This window comes from Oryzias latipes, chromosome 11, assembly GCF_053564925.1.
Source record: "Oryzias latipes strain Hd-rR chromosome 11, Olatipes_Hd-rR_3.1".
NCBI lineage: Eukaryota > Metazoa > Chordata > Actinopteri > Beloniformes > Adrianichthyidae > Oryzias > Oryzias latipes.
The window spans coordinates 13,580,827-13,602,408 of record NC_136247.1 but is presented as its reverse complement, the minus strand read 5'-3'; the positions used below and the strand labels follow the sequence as shown (position 1 = coordinate 13,602,408).

Below are 21,582 nucleotides of genomic sequence, written 5' to 3'. Positions count from 1 at the left end.
AGTGAAATAAAAGGGTGATCAATGCTGTCTTGTTTTAAACGAGTTATCTGTGTCACTCCTATAAGCTTTAAGCAGAGTTTACACAGAACATACATTTCTGTAGCACTATAATTGTATTTGTCCCTAAAATAGTTATTCAGAAGCACCCTTATTAATGCATGTTTGCTTTTTTTTCTTTCGAGTTTCTGAAACCTGAAGGACCATTTCTGCTTGGAGACGCGTTTCTATTGGTCCAGGAGATTTTTACGCATTTCTTTTGTTTGGTTTTCATATAAGGTATGTTTGTTTATTCAAAAATCTTTGAACAAAATTAAATGTGAGGAATTTATCAAAGTCTGGTAAATATCACGTATAGCCCTCACGTAAAGTTAACGTTTCTTTTTTGTGATAAACTGAAGCAAACTACGCAGAAACTGATTTAAGCACTTTCACTTTCGGATTCCTTGTCGCGTATGAGGAAAGATCTTCCACGTCAACCCATTTAGTAGTTTGAGAAATCGGAACTTCTTATGATTTTAGATTAGAAAAATATACTTTGTAAATTTATTTTTCGATGGCGCTTGCTGCAGTCTGTGGTGGTCAGTCCTCCTCTGAGCATTTTGGACAGCTTTTCTCTGGGAAACAGGCGCGTCTCTTCGACAGACCAAACCACTTCAGCTTTGGAACCAAAATCCAAGAATTTGCGGTTCCTGTTGGCAACGAGGTTTGTATCAGTTTGCCAAAGTATTTCACTCTTGAAAATACAAATATTGTTACTTGAACCCATGGTTCGATTTTACGCGTCACCTGTTACTGTTTCTGTTTCATTAAAAACTTTGTTTAGGCTGTGATCAAATGATATTAGATTCCAAACTGAAGAGTAGTTTTGATTTTATTCTGTTGCTCTTGACGGACAGCCTTCAGGCTTCCTCAGGTCCTGTAACCGTGAGGAAGGCGTGCGCATCGACCTGAACCATGGAACCACCACGCTGGCCTTCAAGTTCAGACACGGAGTGATCGTGGCTGTGGACTCCAGAGCTTCAGCTGGAAACTACTTAGGTGAAAATGGCTTTAACCTTCAGGTCATCATGACACCCGTATGGGGGTTTAATTTCCATCAGGAAAGAAAATGCCCAAATTATACTTAAAGAATTAGTTAGAATAAGCAACGTAAACTGGGACCTCAACATATTACTAATACACTAGAGACATAACAGAAGATGTGAATAAAGTTAGTCAAACAACAAGAGAAGACTTTCAGATGCCAGACTCCAGATATAGATTTCAGAAAACATCTGTAATCTCATCTTCCATTTTTGTATGTTGCTAAATTAATGTTCACCATATGCTCTCTATAGTCCAGTTCCAGTTTGCTGTGGTGAGCAGTCATTGATTAAAAATCCATTATTAACTCCAGCAAGGAGCTCAATACTCAGTAAATAAACTATAAAATATTACTCTAATGTTTTAACCTGAGAAACTTTAATTGGAATTCCCAAAATTGGAACAATTACACACTTTTTCCTCAAGCGATCAAACTTTTAAACTCCATCTTTACTCCAGAGTTTAACCATTATTTTTATAGGTGGGCATCTTTAAAAATGTTTTATTACTTAGTTGCTGTTCTTATAGGTTACAGGTTTCAAAACATTCAAGGATTCTTCATTTTCATTTCACCACAGGGTGAAACAAAAGGTGTGATTCTAGTCGTGGACCAGACAATTTTAGAACAAAAATGACACGACAATATTAAAATAAAATATGTGATACACAAAAAAAAAAACTTATACCGCATATAATTCCATTATGAATGTACTTATTGGCTTCTTTTATGGGAGCACCTGTAAGGATTTTATATGTAAAATTAACCCATCAATTCAAAAATTAGGCAACACTAGCTGAGAGGATTGATGTGGTTGCTAGATGTATAGATAGTTTTTCTAGATGGTTAAATGTTTTACTCTCATGGCTGTTTATGGGCTATGAAGAAGAAGGGAAAACCAGACATCTATCCACGCCAAACTAGTATCCTCCACTTGACCTATTAAACAGTCTTATCAGTTATTTATAGTTAAATACATATTCATCAACTTTTGTCAATGTTCCAAACAACATTGTAAATTTGATATAAACTTGTTTTGGTGGTCTAAGTACATTGACATTTTGATTTGCTTAAATCTGTAGTTTAATTTGTTCTAACTCAATACTCTGTAGCATCCAATGATGTCAACAAGGTGATAGAGATCAACCCGTACCTGCTGGGTACCATGTCAGGCAGTGCTGCAGACTGTCAGTACTGGGAGAGACTCCTCGCCAAAGAATGCCGGTCAGTTTGCAGACCTACACCATCCTTTACATTCATGCACTGAATGTCTATCAGACTCTGCAAAATGGTCGAAGAAAATGAGCTTCTTTTTGACATCTAAATACATGTAGAAATATTCACTAACAATTTCTATATGACACTTTAATTAAGCCAACCGTAAGACCTGAAGATTTTCATTTCACCCCCACAGTTTTTCAAAGAATGCTTTTTTTTATGAAGACACGTAAAGAAAAAGGACACTCCACTCATTTCTGTGAAAAATGTAAAAAAATAAATAAAAAAAAGTCCACAATATCTAAGAAACAAATTACTACCTCCTGTGCAGTACTGTCTGCCCATCTGAAACCAGGCCATAATTTTGATACATTGGCAATTAAAATAAATATTTAAATTTGAATTTATTTTTAAAAAACATTTTGAAAAAAGACAACCAGTGTTCTTGTATTTTCTTCTATAAGACTGTACAGACTGAGGAACAACCACCGCATTTCTGTGGCTGCTGCCTCCAAGCTGCTGTGCAACATGATGCTGGGTTACAGAGGGATGGGCCTCTCTGTGGGGAGCATGATCTGTGGATGGGACAAAGAGGTGAGCCGTCCTCAACAACATTTCCAGAACCTTTTTTGTTCTGATATGTTGAAATGAAGGTTTTACTCTTTTATACAGTATTAGGGTTTATAAACAGTAAAGGTTTTATAAACAGTGACACACCAATTGACATAATATTAAACTGAGAACTTCTGGGGATGAAATAGTTAACTGTCTGTAGAGTGAAGTTAAGATGGTAACTTCTGTGGTGGCTCAGAGTATTTGCATTAAAAAAAATTTTAAAACACATCAGAAAATTAAAAATTTGTTAACATTTAATTTAGTTTAGTTTATTCATAAAAATGTAAAAATAGCAGAACCAGACATAGTAAAGGAGACAAAAATACTGAAACATCGGCTATAAAATACAAAAGAGAGCCAAGTTAGTAACTGCAACACTGTGTTCATAGCTTGCCCACAAAAAGAAACATAACTGGAAATGACTGAATACATCCAATACATGCTTATTGTTTATGACAGTGAGATCACATGAAATTCCTGGTCTACATTGGAGCCTTATTGATTTATTTTGAGCAACAGTATCAATATAGAAAGTGCATATTAATGTAACTCCTCAACTTCTTGTCAGGCTTAAATCCTTCACTCATCTGTTCTTTGCTAAATATGTTGTTGCTGTTTGTACTTTATAAGAAAGAGACTGGAGTTGGTTGGGTAAAAGAGCTGCTCCAGGGTTACATGAAGTGCATATTTTGTGTTCATCTTCATGAACAAAGAAATGCACTCTCCTCGAGACATTTTTGTTACATTAACGTCTCTTCTCTGGTAATATGTTGTTGCTTTGCACCTTGAAAATTCTACTTATGTTTGATAAATCACATTTATGGTGCTAAATTATTCTGTATTTGCTCCTTCCAGTTTTTGTATGTTCTGCCAGATATTTCAATATAGAATTTTATCAAAGTCAAACATTCAACAGTAAAAACTATTTTACACATTTTACCTGTAATCTGGTTAGTAAACCAAGTGCAACTGGTTTACCAACCAGTAAACCAGTTAAGAATGCAAACTTTTACTAGTTTTTCTCTCGAGCTGGTTTTGCTTTAATTGATTTTTTTTTCTTAAAGAAAAGTCTTAGTTATGAATTAGGGTTTTATGAGTTAAGTGAGTTGTTCTCACATCCTCAGGGTCCTGGTCTGTACTATGTGGATGATAATGGAACCCGCCTGTCTGGTCGTATGTTTTCCACTGGCTGTGGGAACAGCTATGCGTATGGAGTGGTGGACAGCGGTTATAAAGAGGACATGACCGTGGAGGAGGCGTATGAGCTCGGCTGTCGAGGCATCGCTCACGCCACACACAGAGATGCGTACTCAGGAGGATCAGTAAACAGTAAGTTTGCATGATGAGCCTAAGTTTGTTAACTTGGTTTCAGTTTTATATATATTCCATAGTTTTTGGACTATAAGATTATAAGATGCATCAAGCGAGTTCCCTTTTTTTCCAAAAAATCTTTAAATTTTTCCTTCAGTGTCTGAGTTTAACAGTTGGGTACACCATAATATTTTTGTTAAAGCACTGAACGTATCATTCCACCAGTAGCTAAAATTCTCCAACAATTCCATGTAGCGGTGAGGCTGTGTGATTTACCAAAGCCTAACTAAAACATTTAGACATTTTAAAGCACTGCATGAGACAAAAAAATTGGTTTTAGGTCAGCGAGCACAATTGTGCAGCCCATTGTAAGGGGCACTGTTGATTTTGGAGGAAATCAAAGGATTTTAGGTGCGTATTAAAGTCCAACAAATACCACTTTTATTCACAAGGTTGCATTATAAATTGAGTTTACATTTACTTGTAACACATTTTTCTTTATGCTTTGTGTTTTCAGATATTCTGTTTAAAGAATATTGTGTTGTTTTTAGGCAATATTATGTTTTTTCCTTAAGGTTTACTGTAACTGCAGTGTTTAATAAAATGGAAAATATATTTCTGAGTAAAATTAAGTATTACTATTAGACTAAGATTAGTTTTCACTGTCTGATACTATGAAATAGAAAATGTTGAGCACCCAAAATTTCACTCAAATTTAGTTCATTGATAAAGTGCCAGTTCACAACTCTGGTTCTCTCAGGCCCAGAACAATTGCAGTTATTATTTCATTTTATATATTTTTTTTATGTTTGCATTTGTGCAGTGTACCACATGAGGGAAGATGGCTGGATAAAGGTGTGTAAAGAAGACGTATCTGAGCTGATCCATCGCTACAGAGAGGGAATGTTCTGAGACTGACCTCTGAGTCCAGAATAAGTCACCGTGGTCAACTGAGGATTCATCCTGAAACTACACTGATACTGTTTCTCAAATTGTCTCTGTGGTCAATTACAGATTTTCTGGGGGGAAAAAATCTCCATGAATCAGCCATGCAACAAAGAATGGCACTAATGATAATAAACACTGTTGTTACATGAACTACTTTGTTCTGTGATGACTAAACTGAAGTGATTCTTGTTTTATTATTTTCCAAGTCTCAGGTTCAAACATCACAACACATGGAAAGATCAATCACAACAAGAGCAACATACCTATTATTAGTAATAATAAATGATAAAATACTGATCTTTAAAAGTCTTCAAAATAATCAGAAACCATTGTTGTAAAGCATTTCTATGGAATAATTGTGATCCTGGTTACATTAAACAATCAATGGATTATGCAGAAATAAATACTATTCCAGCAAAACATCATTTTTAAATACAATAATTATAAAATTATTTGAATTGCATTTGTACATAAATGTGCAGATAAACTCCACCTACAATGTACTGTAATTCTCTTCCTTTATCGTGAGAAAAGAGCATATTATGGCATTAAGAAGTTATTGTTGGATTTATCAACTCCGTTAGAAATAGAAACTGACGGATTAGACATGGACCTAGTTAAAAAAATTGCATGTTTTTCTCTTTGCAGAACAAAAAGCCAAACGCAACTAGCAAGTTGTTGTTTGGGTTTATAAAATCTGTCTCTATCTCCAAAACACATTTGAATTGATTTAACTGTGGTTTTTAAGAAGTATGACAACAGAGAGACTGTGTTTAAGCTGTGACCAAGAGAAAATGAAAAATCTTCATCTAAAATATCAAAAGATAACAAATTTACCAGATCATGTGTAGCACTACTCCATTTACCACAGCTAGGAGACTTAAAACGTAAAGTGCTTCAAGTTGCGCAAGGCATGAATAGCGTATTTTATGAGAAAGTTTTATTTGATTTGATTTAAAACAGGTCCTCTGGGAAAGTACAGATCATATTTCTGCCCAATGAAATTAATTTTATTGAAAATCTGAAGGAGTTGACAAAAGCACATTTGATTTCAAGGGAAAATTATTTTTAATTTTTATAATATATATTGTTTTTACATTTTTAATTAAGGTTTAATCTACTTATTTATAATAAGAATACAACTTTTTTTATGTGGGACATGTTTTAGAGTCAAGAATCACTGAATTGTCAAAAACAGCAGAATGCTAACATTTGCATAATTAGCTAGCAATAAGCTAATCAAGACTGAAGTGTCAAGGCATATATTAGGGCTAAGTATCAATTATGCTGAAGAATATCAAGGAAATGGCATAGGAATGCAAAGATTGGCAAAAAAATAAAAAACAGTTAGCAATATGCTAACATCAGCACTATTTTAATTATTAGCTAGCATGATGCTAACGTCAAGGCAAATGTGTAAAATTAGCTGACAGTTGAATAGTGATTTATTCACCTATAGAGTAAACATGGAAGCCATAAAAGTCTTAACAGAGCTTTTTTCCCCCCTTTTTTATCTATCCATTTACTCATCTAAAAATACAGGTCACTGTTATTAACCTGGAATAGTTTGATATGTTACGACCATTTGTAAACCCATAGTACTACAAGTCACACCATTAAGATGAAACATTCTTTGGTTTTGCTTAACTTAAATCACTTTGAATTTTAGGGTTTGATTGGATGCAGTGATGGGACTCACATTCATGCTTAAGTCAATAAGGGAGACTATCAAGAACTCTGTCCACATTATTAATGTTTAGGTAACTAAATGAATTGTCTGTAATCCTTAGGTTTTAAAGCCATACATCCCATTATTGCTTCCCCTTAACACAGAACTGCAACCTGAGGCTCTGGACCAACATGTGGCTTTTTTATCCTTCAGACGTGGCTCTTTGGCTTTAATGAAAAATGCTAATCATTTTTCTTAAAAATTGGTATATAGTTGAAGGCAAAATGTTCTTATATATAATTTTTTCTTTTTTCTTTTCTTTTTATTGAGTTTTTAACATATTTTCAAAACAGAAAACACTAACAGATCACAACAACAATTTGTGGAAAGAAAAAAAACAGAATAATGTAGAAAAAGAAATGAGAAAAATATAAAATGTAATAAAAAGGAAAAACATATAACTGTTTTTTCCGAACTCATTAATAAAGGTGGACCAAACATTGAAAAATTTCCCTTCCCGTTCCTGCAGGGTGTACCTAATTTTTTCTAAATTTAGAAAAAACAAAATGTCTCTGATCCACTGTTTGTGTGTGGGGGGCTGTGCTTGCTTCCAATTTAAAAGTATAATTGTGCGTGCAGCTAAGCATGTGAACTGAATTACCCTACGCTCCGGTTTCTTTTTAAAAGTTCAGGGATCGGTGATTCCCAGAATTCCAATGAGGGGGTCCAACTTGACCGTCTGGTTTAAAATTTTTGACAGTGTCAGAGAAACATCAGACCAAAAGTTTTAGCAACCGGGGCCAACCTATCAATAAAAGATTTATAAAATTCAACAGTATAGTCATCAGGTCCTGGAGCTTTAGAGCTCTGAAGGTCTTTAATGGCTTGTTTTACTTCCTCCAATGTTACTGAGCTCTCTAACTCTGTGTTATTCTTTTGACTAATTAAAGGAATAGAAAGATCTCCGAAAAAAATGTTCATAAGGTTAGTATCTTCAACTTCAGATGAGTACAGATCTTTGTAAAACATTTTAAATTCTGTATTTATTGCTTGTTTGTCATAGGTTTTAGTGCCTGGTTTTGTTATTATTTCCTCAATTTGATTTTTTTTCTGCCATTACTTTAATTTGATGAGCTAAAAGTCTACTTGGTTTTTCCCCATGTTCATAAGAATGCTGTTTTGTCTGTCTTATTAATTTCACAGCTTCATTTGTAGAGAGTAGGATTTGAGGATTTTGATTTTGATTTTGATTTGATTTGAAATGGTTTATTTCAAGCAATTCAGTAGAAATAATACACAACAGCAATATAAACATCAGTTATACATTCATACAGTAACTAATCAAACTTAGGATAATTAGACATATTAATAAATATTGCTTGAAAGGGAGTGGGAGGAAGCGAATTTATATAATCCCACCCCGATTATACTATAACCATTTTATTACATGATTTATCAATATCCGGTTCCCAGTTTTTATCAGACAGAATAAAAATCATAAAATATCGATAAAGCACATGACAAAGATGAAGGATTTGGATTACAGGATTTTTGTTGATCTAATTTCAAAATTTGCTGGGCAAGTGACTGCTTTTCTAATTTTTCTTTTTTAGTCTTAAATGCACTGTGTGAGAGAATTTTGCCATGTATATCGGCTTTCAGTGCTTCCCATAGACACTGTTTAGAGATGTCAAGGGAATCGTTTGTTTTGTAATAAAAAGCTAATTGAGAGTCAATGAATTCTTTGAAGGATTCATTCTTTAAAAAGCTGTTGTCTATTTTCAATGTCTTAAGCTTGGAAATTTTGGGAACCTGAGAGGTAATGTTACTGTACCTTAGTCTGACAGTACGATAGCTTCATATTGTACTCTTTTAATTATCAGTTTTAATTTGGAATCTACAAGAAACATATCAATTCTTGAATATGAATTAGGACGCTGAGAGAAAAATGAGTATTCACGTTTAGGACTGTGGTCTCTCCATGGGTCAATCAGATTGGCCGAATTTAAGAACTGTCTAATCAATTTGGCAGATTTGGTAAGTGTTTGTTGGCTATGGGAAGACCTATCGAGCAAAGGATCTAAAACACAGTTGAAATCTCAACGCAGTAGCAGGCTGTGACTATGTATATTGGGAATAGATGAAATTATTTTATGAAAAAATGTTCATCATCGTGGTTGGGTGCATATATATTTTCTAGTATAACTGGTATGCCACAAAGTTTTCCAGCAATAATAATAAATCTTGAGTGAAATAAGTGGCCAACCCAGGATTTGAGAAGGAGAGTTTGACTACAAATCTTAAGGTGTGTTTCTTTTAAAAACATCACATCTGCTCCCATTGTGTTAACGTGAGACAGTATCTTATTACGCTTTAATGTACCATTTAGACCTTTACAATTCCAGGACATGATTCTTATCAAAGTTTCATTGTCAGCCATTGTGAGCATTTAGAAAAAAGTCAAATGAAGAAGGTCCAAATGCACATAAGAAATGAAGAGAGGAAGAAAAGAAAAAAAGACCGCCACAACCGGTCAGAACAAAATTTTTGTGATCAACATGAGAATCAGAACAAGAAACAAAAACAACCCCTACCCCTGCTTTACCGCCCCCCAACTGAGCACCAGGGAAAATAAAGGAAACGATGAAGATTTCGGAACCACCCCCCATCTATAACCCCAATCTTCTCTAACGGTCCGCAGCTCTTTATAATAACCATTATTCATTCATCATTTTTTTTCATTCATCTTCTTTACCGTTTATTCCCTTTCGGGGTCACGGGGTTGCCGGAGCCTATCCCGGCCACTTGGGCGAAGGCAAGGGGTGCCCTGGACAGGTCGCCAGTCTGTCGCAGGGCAGAAGGTTATGTGATAGCTGTCTATTATTAATTATATTTAAAACCAAATATAAGTTTAAGCAACAACAATAACAATAACAAAAAGAAAAACCACGGCCAAGCAAAAGAGGGGATAATACCCCAAAAATATCAATGTTATGAACAAACCGAAATGTCAATCCCCTTAAATATTTACCTGCCACAATCTCAAAGGAAAATTCCTACCTCCAAGGATCTTCATATTTTTATGTAAAACCAGGAGAGAAAAAATCAAAAAATAAACCACCAAATGAAAATGTCACTGCTTTGCCTCGCCTTCAATACAAGTTCCATATTATAATCACTGCAGTTTCTTTATTTTTCCTCCTTGACTTGTTTTGGGGAGCATAGACTTGCACAGTTTAAACAAAAGGAAAAGTCTTACCCCCAATAACAGTCATGTTAGATAAACATCAGTCCTATCCAGACAGCTACCATCACAGTGCTTGTACAGCTCCAGAGGACGGGTCTGGCTCGGCATCAGCCAGCCCATTCAGGAACTGTGCGGCCTCTTCTGGCTGCATGAATGCCCTGCTCCGGCCCCCATGCCAGACTTTGAGTGTAGAAGGATGTGGCATTGCGTATTGCAGACCTCTCTTCCGAAGCCTGCGCTTCGCAGCAGAAAACTCCTTATATATACTTTTAAAAACTCTATGTATATAATTGAAACTGATTTGATCTTAGTCTATTAAAATAATCTGGGTTCTTTTCTTCTTTTTTTAACAACTGCTAACATTAAACTTGCATTTCAAGAAATTGCTTGCGTCCTGAAAGCTGGACTCTGATGATGAAGTCTGCATAGTGGTGCTAAGCTCATTAAAGTCAATTATTCAACGCAAACTTTCAGATGTTCTCAAAGGTTTAAGTCTGTTTTTTTAACTTGTTTTATCCAACAACTGAGCAAACAGATGACAGCTTAAGGCCTTTTGTGTTGGACAGGTTTTACTATTACAAAAAGAGGTTATGAATCTTCGGATAATCAGGGAGTAAATTTATATAAACCCCTTTTTTTTTTTTAATTTATTTGCTACATTTTGTGTTTTAAGTATATATGCATATTCTTTTTATTAAAGGGGAGGGAGAGTGGGAAAGTGTGTGTGCGTGTGGGGGGGGGTAGAAGAAAAAGAAATAAAGAGGGAGGGGGAGTAAGTGAAGGGATACAAGTTATTATTATACAAGTTATAATTTTAAGCTGTGAAACATTTATACTAGATCAGCTTGAAAAACAAATATTACATTCAAACATGAAATTCTGACACTAAGATGAGCGGAAGATATCCGTCCATCAATACACTGGGGGTTAGGAGGAGGGATAAAGCAGACAGCAAGTGCCAGTGTGTCAGTGGGGTGGAGATACATGCACGCTGCCAAAGTGAACCATGTGATCATAAGGGGAACCAGATCCTCCCCAGCCAGACCAGGAAAGAAGGGGAGACCCCCGGACGAGGAGTGGGGTGGGACCGCCCACCCACCCAGCCGGGTGCAGAAGAGACCTCCCCTACAGGGGCCCCTCCGGCACCGGGGGGCATAGGCGAGCCTGGCGTCAGGAACCCCAGGCCAAAGGACAGGCGCACTCCGCCGTACCGTGCGGCAGCTATTGGGGGCACCGTGCGCTGGACACCGAGATGTGGGCCAAGGGTAAAGCCAGGACCCAGAGGACCCAGGAGCAGCCCACCACCCAGCCGGAACCTTGTCACCGAGGCCGGCCCCGGCGCCCGACCCAAGCAGCCCAAAGATCAAGATGCAACCACACCCCCACCCCTACCTCCCCACACTACACTACCCACAGCCCCTTCATCCAACACGTTCCTCAACCCCTTCTCCCGACCCCCCTGCTGCCCCCCCCCCCTGCTGCCCTCCCCACTCTGTAAAAGGGAGGGTGAGCCCCGGCGGGTACTGGTAGCTCCCAGGCCTGTCCCCACCCATGCACTCTCACACACATTTTTCTGGTTTTCTGGTTGCCCCCGTCGTCAAAGTAACTCCCTCCAGCCCAACGACCCAGGTGGGCTGGGTCGGTGGGCTCAAGATCGTGGAATACACTACCACGGGACATCCAAGATCTAAGAAAAAAGCCAGACCCAGGAGATCCCATTGCAGCGACCCCATTCACTGAGATGGGTCAGGCACTAATGGAGGATCCCTCTGAGGAAAACACTGGAGTTACAAATAAAATGTAGAAAGAATAAAGTAAATAGATTAAAAACAGATTAAGAAGGTAGGTCTTGAGCCTTCCTTTAAAAAAACGAACAATCTCTGCGGCCCTGAGATTTGTCAGGTGATTTTACTGCAGTTTATGATCAAAATCAATGAAAACTGCAAATATTTGCCATGGTAAGATTTTTTATTTGGTAAATCAGCTGTTCTGTTTTTGTGAGTGATTCCATGAATAAAAATACCTCCGTATGTGGCGTGTAATTAATGGTGGGCGTCAGTTTTTTTACTGAGTTAAGGAGAGGTAAAACAAGAGAGACATTTATGACCTCTATATAGCTGAGATACACATTAAGTATGACGATCAGTGTTAATTTACCACTAAAAGTACTTCACCGAAAATGTTTTGGCTAAATTCTAATAATTTATTATTTTAACAGTATTTCTTTAGTTAACTGGTGTTGATATCTGCATAAGTCTGTACTTGGTTGATGTTCCTCTAAAACTCAGATGTTCAAAACAGGAATTGATGCTTAGGAGATTTTCTACGCAATTTTCTACGGTGGCCCAGAAGGGTCACAACACAACACATTAACTTTACACACAACACATTAACTTTACACACAACACATTAACTTTACACACAACACATTAACTTAACACACAACACATTAACTTTACACACAACACATTAACTCACAACACAACACATTAACTCACATCACAATAACTCACAACACAACACATTAACTCACAACACAACACATTAACTCACAACACAACACATTAACACACAACACAATAACTCACAACACAACACATTAACACACAACACAATAACTCACAACACAACACATTAACTCACAACACAACACATTAACTCACAACACAACACATTAACTCATGGCCCAGAAGGGTCACAACACAACACATTAACTTACCTCACAACACTTTAACTCACAACGGAAGTAAAGCAGCAATTGAAGTGCTTTTATTCTGAAATGTCCAACTAACTACTAACTACCTTACAGAAGTTAATGTCAAGGTGATCTGTGGAGGGAGCATGTTATTGCTACAAGAGAAGCTAGCAGCAGTGTTGCCAGAAATTTTCTCTTTATTACGATTCTGCTTCCTCTGAACACACACAATACGAACGCACACTCCTCCCTCCCACCCCTCTCTGTCGCTGCACGCGCGCTTCTCTCCTTTCTTCCGCTCCCTCCCCTCACACATGCACATGCAGTCCCCAACACACACACACACGGGCGCGCGCGCACGCACGGATGTCTCTTCCAAACATTAACATGGCTGGTGTTTCTCCTGACGCTCTGTGTGGTGTCGAACGATATGCCATTAATATTTTTGGAAGTTCTTCTTTCCATGTCTTTCCTTCACATTTGCTTGCCTTGAATGCTTTCTTTAGGTATCTGTGAAACCTCTCCACTTTACCATTGTTCTGTGGAAAATAAGGTGATGCTCTGATGTGCTTAATTCCACATGACTTTAGAAATGACTCTAAAACCTGTCCTACAAACTGCCTGCCATTGTCAGTAACAGCCTCTAGGGGATAGCCAAATCTAGAAAATATCTTTGTCAGTTCTGTAACTACAGTAGCTGAAGAAATGTCTGAGATAACAACAGCCTCTGGAAATGAAGTGTAGTAGTCGATCACAGTCAGTATGTACTGGTTTTGGATAGGACCTACCAGATCCATACCAATCTTAGTCCATGGTCTTGGTGGCAGTTCCAGTGGTTGGAGGGGTTGGTCTTCATGACGTGGCTGGTTGAGAACACAGGCGGAGCAGTTTCTGATCAGTCTTTCTACATCTAAGTCCATGTTGGGCCAGTAGAATTTACTCCTTAGATATTGTTTGGTACGAATCACCCCTTGGTGAGTCTCGTGTCCAATCTGCAGTGCTTGTCTTACCATTTCTCTGGGTAGCACTATCCTGTGTCCTCTCAGTAGAAGTCCGTCATATCTACATAACTCTTTTGCACATCTGTTATATGGCTGCAGTTCCACCGGAACTGGATTTGGCCATGTTCCTGTCTCAATGATTTTATTTAGTTGTTTCAGTGTTTCATCCTCAGCTGTTTTCTGCTTTATGTCCTGAAGGCTCATAGCTTGTACTCCATGCATGGTTAATGACAAGACTTTGTCTACATATGTTTCCACATACTCGTTATACTCAGTCTCAGGTAAAGGAAGTCGTGAGAGTAAGTAGCTCCCAGGCCTGTCCCCACCCATGCACTCTCACACACATTTTTCTGGTTTTCTGGTTGCCCCCCGTCTCTACAAAGTAACCCCCTCCAGCCCACCGACACGCCAGCACGGCAAGGCATGAGAAGCGATTTTTATGAATAAAGTTTGATCTGATTTGATTTAAAAACAGGTCCTCTGGGAAATAACTGATCATATAGTTGCCTAATGAAAATCTAGCCACAGGGGTTGCAAGCCAGTTGCCTCTGTGCCGGTCCCAAGCCCGGATAAATAGAGAGGGTTGCGTCAGGAAGGGCATCCGGCGTAAAAATTGCCAAAATAACCATGCGAATCATCCACAACACTTTAGACATACCGGATCGGTCGAGGCCCGGGTTAACAACGACCGCCACCGATGCTGTTAACCTACAGGGTGTCGGTGGAAATTTGACTACTGTTGGTCGAAGAAAGAGGGGAGGCAGAAGGGTCCGGGGCCAGAGAGAGAAGGGAAAAGGCAGGAACATAGGTTTGAGAATAGGGACTCTTAACGTTGGCACAATGACAGGGAAAGGCAGAGAGCTGGCAGACATGATGGAGAGAAGGAAGGTAGATGTACTGTGTGTGCAGGAGACAAGGTGGAAGGGCAGCAAGGCACGTAGTATTGGAGGAGGATACAAACTGTTTTATCATGGTGTTGATAGGAAGAGAAACGGGGTAGGAGTGATTCTGAAGGGGGAGTTTGTAAACAGTGTTCTAGAGGTGAAAAGAGTCTCAGACAGGATGATGAGCCTAAAGTTAGAAATTGAAGGGGTGATGGTGAATGTAGTCAGTGGGTATGCGCCACAGGTTGGCTGTGAGTTAGAAGTGAAGGAGAGATTCTGGAGTGAGTTGGATGAGGTCATAGAGAGTATCCCCAGAGGAGAGAGAGTTGTTATTGGAGCAGACTTTAATGGGCATGTTGGTGAGGGCAACAGAGGTGATGAGGAGGTGATGGGCAGGTTTGGTGTGAAGGAAAGGAATCTGGAGGGACAGATGGTGGTGGACTTTGCGAAGAGGATGGAAATGGCTGTAGTCAACACTTACTTCCAGAAGAGAGAGGAACATAGAGTGACATACAGAAGTGGAGGTAGGAGTACTCAGGTGGACTACATCCTATGCAGACGAGGTCATTTGAGAGAGGTTAATGACTGCAAAGTGGTGGTAGGAGAGAGTGTAGCCAGACAGCACCGCATGGTGGTGTGTAAGATGACTCTGGAGGTCAGGAAGAAGAAGAGAGGGAAAACAGAAAAGAAGACCAAGTGGTGGAAGCTACAGAATGAAGAAACTTGTGAGGAATTTAGGCAGAAGTTGAGACTGGTCCTGGGTGGGCAGGATGAGCTTCCAGATGACTGGGAAACTACAGCAGAGATTATCAGGGAAACAGGTAGGAAGGTGCTAGGTGTGTCATCTGGAAAGAGGAAAGACGGTAAAGACACTTGGTGGTGGAATGAAGAAGTACAGGACTGCGTCCAGAGGAAGAGGTTGGCTAAAAGGAAGTGGGATGTAGAAAGGACTGAGGAAGGTAGACAGGAGTACAAGGAAGCGCAGCGTAGAGTGAAAAGAGAGGTGGCAAAGGCCAAACAGAAAGCTTACGATGAGCTATATGACAGGTTAGACACAAAGGAAGGAGAAAAGGACTTGTACAGGCTAGCCAGACAGAGAGACAGAGATGGGAAGGACGTGTAACAGATAAGGGTGATTAAGGACAGAGATGGAAAGGTGCTAACTACCCAGGAGAGTGTACAGAAAAGATGGAAGGAGTATTTTGAGGAGCTGATGAACGTGGAAAATGACAGGGAAAGAAGGGAGGAAGATGTGGTTGTTGTGGAGCAGGAAGTAGCAGAGATTGGAAAGGATGAGGTTAGGAAGGCTCTGAAAAGGATGAAGGGCGGAAAGGCCGTTGGTCCTGATGACGTACCTGTGGAGGTATGGAAGTGCTTAGGAGAGACAGCAGTGGAATTTCTAACGAGGTTGTTCAATAGGATTTTAGAGAGTGAGAAAATGCCTGAGGAATGGAGGAGAAGCGTTCTGGTTCCAATCTTTAAGAACAAGGGTGACACGCAGAACTGCAGCAACTATAGAGGAATAAAGTTGATGAGCCACACAATGAAGCTGTGGGAAAGAGTAGTGGAAGCCAGGCTTAGGAAGAAGGTGGAGATCTGTGAGCAGCAGTATGGTTTCATGCCCCATAAGAGCACCACTGATGCCATTTTTGCTTTGAGAATGTTGATGGAAAAGTACAGAGAAGGTCAGAAGGAGCTGCATTGTGTGTTCGTGGATTTAGAGAAGGCGTATGACAGGGTGCCGAGGGAGGAGCTGTGGTACTGTATGAGGTCGTCTGGAGTGGCAGAGAAGTATGTCAGAGTAGTTCAGGACATGTATGAGAGAAGTATGACGGTGGTGAGATGTGCTGTAGGTCAGACAGAGGAGTTCAAGGTGGAGGTGGGACTACACCAAGGATCAGCTTTGAGTCCTTTTTTGTTTGCTATGCTGATGGACAGGCTGACAGACGAGGTAAGACAGGACTCTCCCTGGTCAATGATGTTTGCGGATGACATTGTAATTTGCAGTGATAGTAGAGAGACGAGGAACAGCTAGAGAGGTGGAGGTTTGCTCTGGAAAGAAGAGGCATGAAGGTCAGTCGTAGTAAGACAGAATACATGTGTCTGAACGAGAGGGATCAAGGTAGAAGCGTTAGGCTACAGGGGGCTGAGGTGAAGAAGGTGCAGGAGTTTAAGTACTTGGGGTCAACAGTTCAGTGTGATGGGGAGTGTGGAAAAGAGGTGAAGAGGCGAGTGCAGGCAGGTTGGAGCGGGTGGAGGAAAGTGTCAGGAGTGTTGTGTGACAGAAGAGTGCCAGCAAGACTCAAAGGAAAGGTGTACAAGACAGTGGTGAGACCAGCTCTGCTCTATGGGTTAGAGACGGTAGCAGTGAGACAGAGACAAGAGGCTGAGATGGAGGTAGCGGAGATGAAGATGTTGAGGTTCTCCTTAGGAGTGACCAGGTTAGACAGGATAAGGAACGAGTACATCAGAGGGACGGCTCATGTTGCGTGTGTTAGCGACAAAGTCAGAGAAGCCAGACTGAGATGGTTTGGACATGTTCAGAGGAGGGATAGTGGATATATTGGTAGAAGGATGTTGGAGATGGAGCTGCCTGGCAGGAGGGCAAGAGGACAGCCAAAGAGGAGATATATGGATGTCTTAACAGAGGACATGAAGTTGGCTAATGTTAGGGTAGAAGATGTTCATGATAGAGTGAGGTGGAAAAGGATGATTCGCTGTGGCGACCCCTGATGGGAAAAGCCGAAAGAGAAAGAAGATAGTTGCCTAATGAAATTAATTTGATTGAAAATCTGATGGAGTTGACAAAAGAAGAGGACACATTTGATTTCAAGGGAAAACTATTTTTAATTTTTACAACACATTTTTACATTTTTAATCAATTTTTACTCTACTTATTTTTAATAAGAATAAAACTTTTTTATGTGGAACATGTTTTTGACTCAAGAATCACTGAATTATCAAAAAACAGCAAAATGCTAACATTTGCATAATTAGCTAGCACTAAGCTAATCAAGACTGAAGTGTAAAGGCATATATTAGGGCCAAGTATTCAATTATGCTAAAGAATAGCATGGAAATGCCATGGGAATGCCAAAATTAGCAAAACATTAAAAAATAGTTAGCAATATGCTAACATCAGCATTTTAGTTATGAGCTAGCAAGATGCTAACATCAAGGCAATGTGTAAAATTAGCCGATAGTTGAATAGTGATTAATTCATCTATAGAGTAAACATGGAGTCATTAAAGTCTTAATAGAGCTTTTTTCTCCCTTTATTTATCCATCTACTCATCCAAAACATGAACTTTCAGATGTTCTCAAAGGTTTAGGTCTCAGTTTTATATGTGAAAGGATTTATATTGTCACAGTAGAATTCTATAAAAAAAAGCTATAATTTATACATGAAGTATATTTTGAAAACAATTGTATTGATTTTTCTGATGGTTTTATGCTTTGTAAGCCTGATATGTTCATGCATGAACAAAAACATTGTCTTTACTTTTACAACCAACATTATTCTCACTGTTGTGTTTTGTTGCTGACGAATGAATGTAGTGTGAATAAATATCTGTCATTTTAAAATTTAACAGATCTTTGACATTTTTACCAAACATCCTTATTCTCATGTTTTATTTCTGCAATTTACGGTGATCAAGCACCAACCAATGAGCTGAAAGGAACAGAGGAATACTGTCAATCATGGAGATCCCCAACCCAGTCAACATGGACAACAAAGATGAATTTGTAAAAAAAACACAATACTTTCCAACATTGTATTCCAATGAAAGAGCTGCTATGACCAGCGAGTCAAAAGACACCATCTATCTATTTACCAAGGCTGTGTCCCACCAAGGTGGGGTAGCCTAGACAGGGCACACAATTTTAACTCCCTCCGTCTCTTCCCCAAACCCTCCTCCTTCAGTGTGTGAGTGCGTGTGTGTGTGTGTGACTGGTCTGAGGCCTGGTCTAAGCCACACCACACTGCACCAGGGTCAGCTGCACACTCCAGTGTGGGCACCTCCACAGCAGGGCCTCAGCCAAGCCTGGTTTCCCCTTGCCGCTTCATCCCAAGACCAGACCTCTACCACACCCATCCATTAATTCATACACAAACTCTCTCCACCCATCCCTGTCCTTAGCAGCCTCTCTCCCCTGCACCACAGTCATCCCTCTTGCATTCAACGCTCTCCTTGCACCCTCCGTCCCTCCCATTCGCGGTCTTCCTCTCATTCTCACTCCACTCACATCAGATTCGTATACCCTTTTCACCAATCGCTCCCTTCCCATTCTTTCAACATGTCCAAACCATCCCAGTGCCTTTTGCTCTGCTCTATCAGCCAACTCTCGCATCACACCAGTTCTCTCTCGGATAACTTCATTTCTCACACGATCCATACGCGTCACACCACACATACTCCTCAAACATCTCATCTCAACTACATTCAGCTTCCTCTTTTCCGCCACTTTCAGACTCCACGTTTCAGCCCCATATAACGCTGCAGGCACCACCACACCCTCATACAATCTCCTTTTTGCATCCTTTCCCAGTGACCTACATTCACACACTCTCTTCATTCCCCCCCATATCTTTCGTACTTCATTAATTCTAAACTCTACCTCTCCCCTATTCCACCATCCACACAGACACACGACCCCAAATACTGAAAACACTCTACCTCTTCCAACAACTCCCCATTTAATGCCACATTCAATCTACGTTCACCCTTTAACCTCGTACACCTCATCACCTTACTCTTTTCCACATTCACTCTCAACTTCCTTCTGTCGCACACCCTTCCAAACTCCTCAACCAGACGTGCCAAGCTCTCTTCTGAGTCAGCCACTAGAGCAGTATCATCTGCAAACAGCAACTGATTCACACTCCATTCGCTGCCGTCAGTATTTATCATGCTCACACCCGTACCCGACACCCTTTCATTCACCTCTTTTACCACACCATCCACTTACACGTTAAACAACCACGGAGACATCACGCATCCCTGATGCAGACCAACCCCCACAGGAAACCACTCTCTCATGTTATTTCCTACTCTCACACACGCTCTACTGTTTCTATAAAAACTCTTCACACCCTCCAACAATCTACCATCAATACCATACATACTCAACACAACTCACAACGCCTCTCTATCAATCCTATCATACGCCTTCTCTAAATCCATGAATGCCCAAAACACCTCCCTCCCCTTAGCCAAAAACCTTTTACACACCTGTCTCACAACAAACATCTGATCCACACACCCTCTACCTCTCCTGAAACCACACTGCTCTTCACCAATCATACACTCAGTTCCCTCCACTACCCTATTAATCAGCACTCTCCCATACACTTTGCCTACAACACTCAACAGACTAATACCCCTAAAACTACCATATTCATACTTATCACCCTAACCCTTGTACAGGGGAACCACACACGCACTCATCCAATCAAGCGGCACCTGCCCGCTTGCAAAACACACATTCAACAATCTCACTAACCACTCAATCACGATCGCTCCACCACACTTCAGGCATTCCACAGCACACCCATCCACACCTGCAGCCTTTCCTACTTTCAACTTTCCCACAGCTTGCTCAACTTCCTCTCCTGTAATCCACGCTTCATTCAACTCTTCCAATACATTCAGTCTACTTTCCCTTCCATCCATCCCAATCACAGCATCCCGATCTTCCTCCACATTCAGCAGCCTCTCGAAATACTCTGCCCATCTTTTTCTTTCCTCTTCACCTCCTTCCAAAACATTTTCTTGTTCTCTCGAAAATTTTCAGTCAACTGTCTGCCCCACCTTTCGTCCACAGCCGCTCTTGCCTCACGCACAGCTCTCTTAGCATCCCTTTTCTTCTCCTTATAACACTCATATGACTCCCTGTCCTTTCTCTGCAGCCATACTTCGTACGCACATCTCTTCTCAGCTACAGCCAACCTTACATCCTCACACCACCATTCACTTCCCTTTCTTACACCACCCCCAACACATCTCACACCACACACTTCCTTTGCACTTCCAACCACTGCACTCTTGAACTGTTGCCATTCTTCCTCCACTCCAACAACCATTTGCTCCTTCACCATATTCCACTTGCCACCTAATTCCTTCTGATACTCACACATTTTCTCTCTGTTCTTCAAAACACTCACTCTCAGAACTTCTCTTGCCTCCCCACTCTTTCTCGATCTCACCCATGGCATACCCACACGCAACCTTCCTTCCACCAAATAGTGATCAGACATACGTCCACTCTCTCCCCTCCTCACACTTACATCCAGTAATCTACTACATGCAACCTTTGAAACCACCACATAATCCATCAGTGCTTTGTCAATCACTCTTCCACCACTCTGCCTCACCCACGTATACTTATGGATCTCTTTCTTTCTGAACCATGTATTCCCAGGACCATATGCACTCACGAACACCCACAACTCCTTCAGAAATTTCACTTTCACCCACATCAGTCTTGGTGAGACCTCCTTCCATTCAACCACACATCGTCTCACCTCACAGCTCACGAGCAAAGCCACACCTTCTCTTGCTCTTCCGCTCTCTACACCAGACATTCTCCCACTCACACTTCCATACACACACTCACCCTTCCCTTTCATCTTTGTCTCACTCAGTGCTAACACGCTCATTCCCCTCCTTCCAAACATCCTTCCAATCCGATCTCTTTTGCTTCCGTCCGTACTACACCCCTGCTCATTCAACGACCAAATCTTAAGGGTTTGGGGAGGTAATCTCCCCTTCCCAACTCTGCCCTGTCCGTAGTTAGGAATGTAGTTACAGGGGAGAGGATTCCCAGTCCTCTCGCTCCGTCCCCTTTGGTCGCCTTTTACGACACGCACTATCACGGGACATCCAAGATCTAAGAAAAAAGCCAGCATATA

General features: G+C 40.3%; 1 protein-coding gene across 1 annotated transcript; it reads left to right on the top strand.

Annotated features, from left to right (window-relative positions):
- The first annotated feature begins 464 nt into the window (after window positions 1–464).
- On the top strand, window positions 465–5,177 carry psmb8a (proteasome 20S subunit beta 8A). The gene is made up of 6 exons (NM_001184952.1): window positions 465–703; window positions 897–1,038; window positions 2,194–2,305; window positions 2,764–2,893; window positions 4,039–4,243; window positions 5,049–5,177. The coding sequence occupies exons 1-6, from the start codon at window positions 554–556 to the stop codon at window positions 5,135–5,137; spliced, it is 828 nt and encodes a 275-aa protein (NP_001171881.1). The 5' UTR covers window positions 465–553; the 3' UTR covers window positions 5,138–5,177.
- Window positions 5,178–21,582: the final 16,405 nt, after the last annotated feature.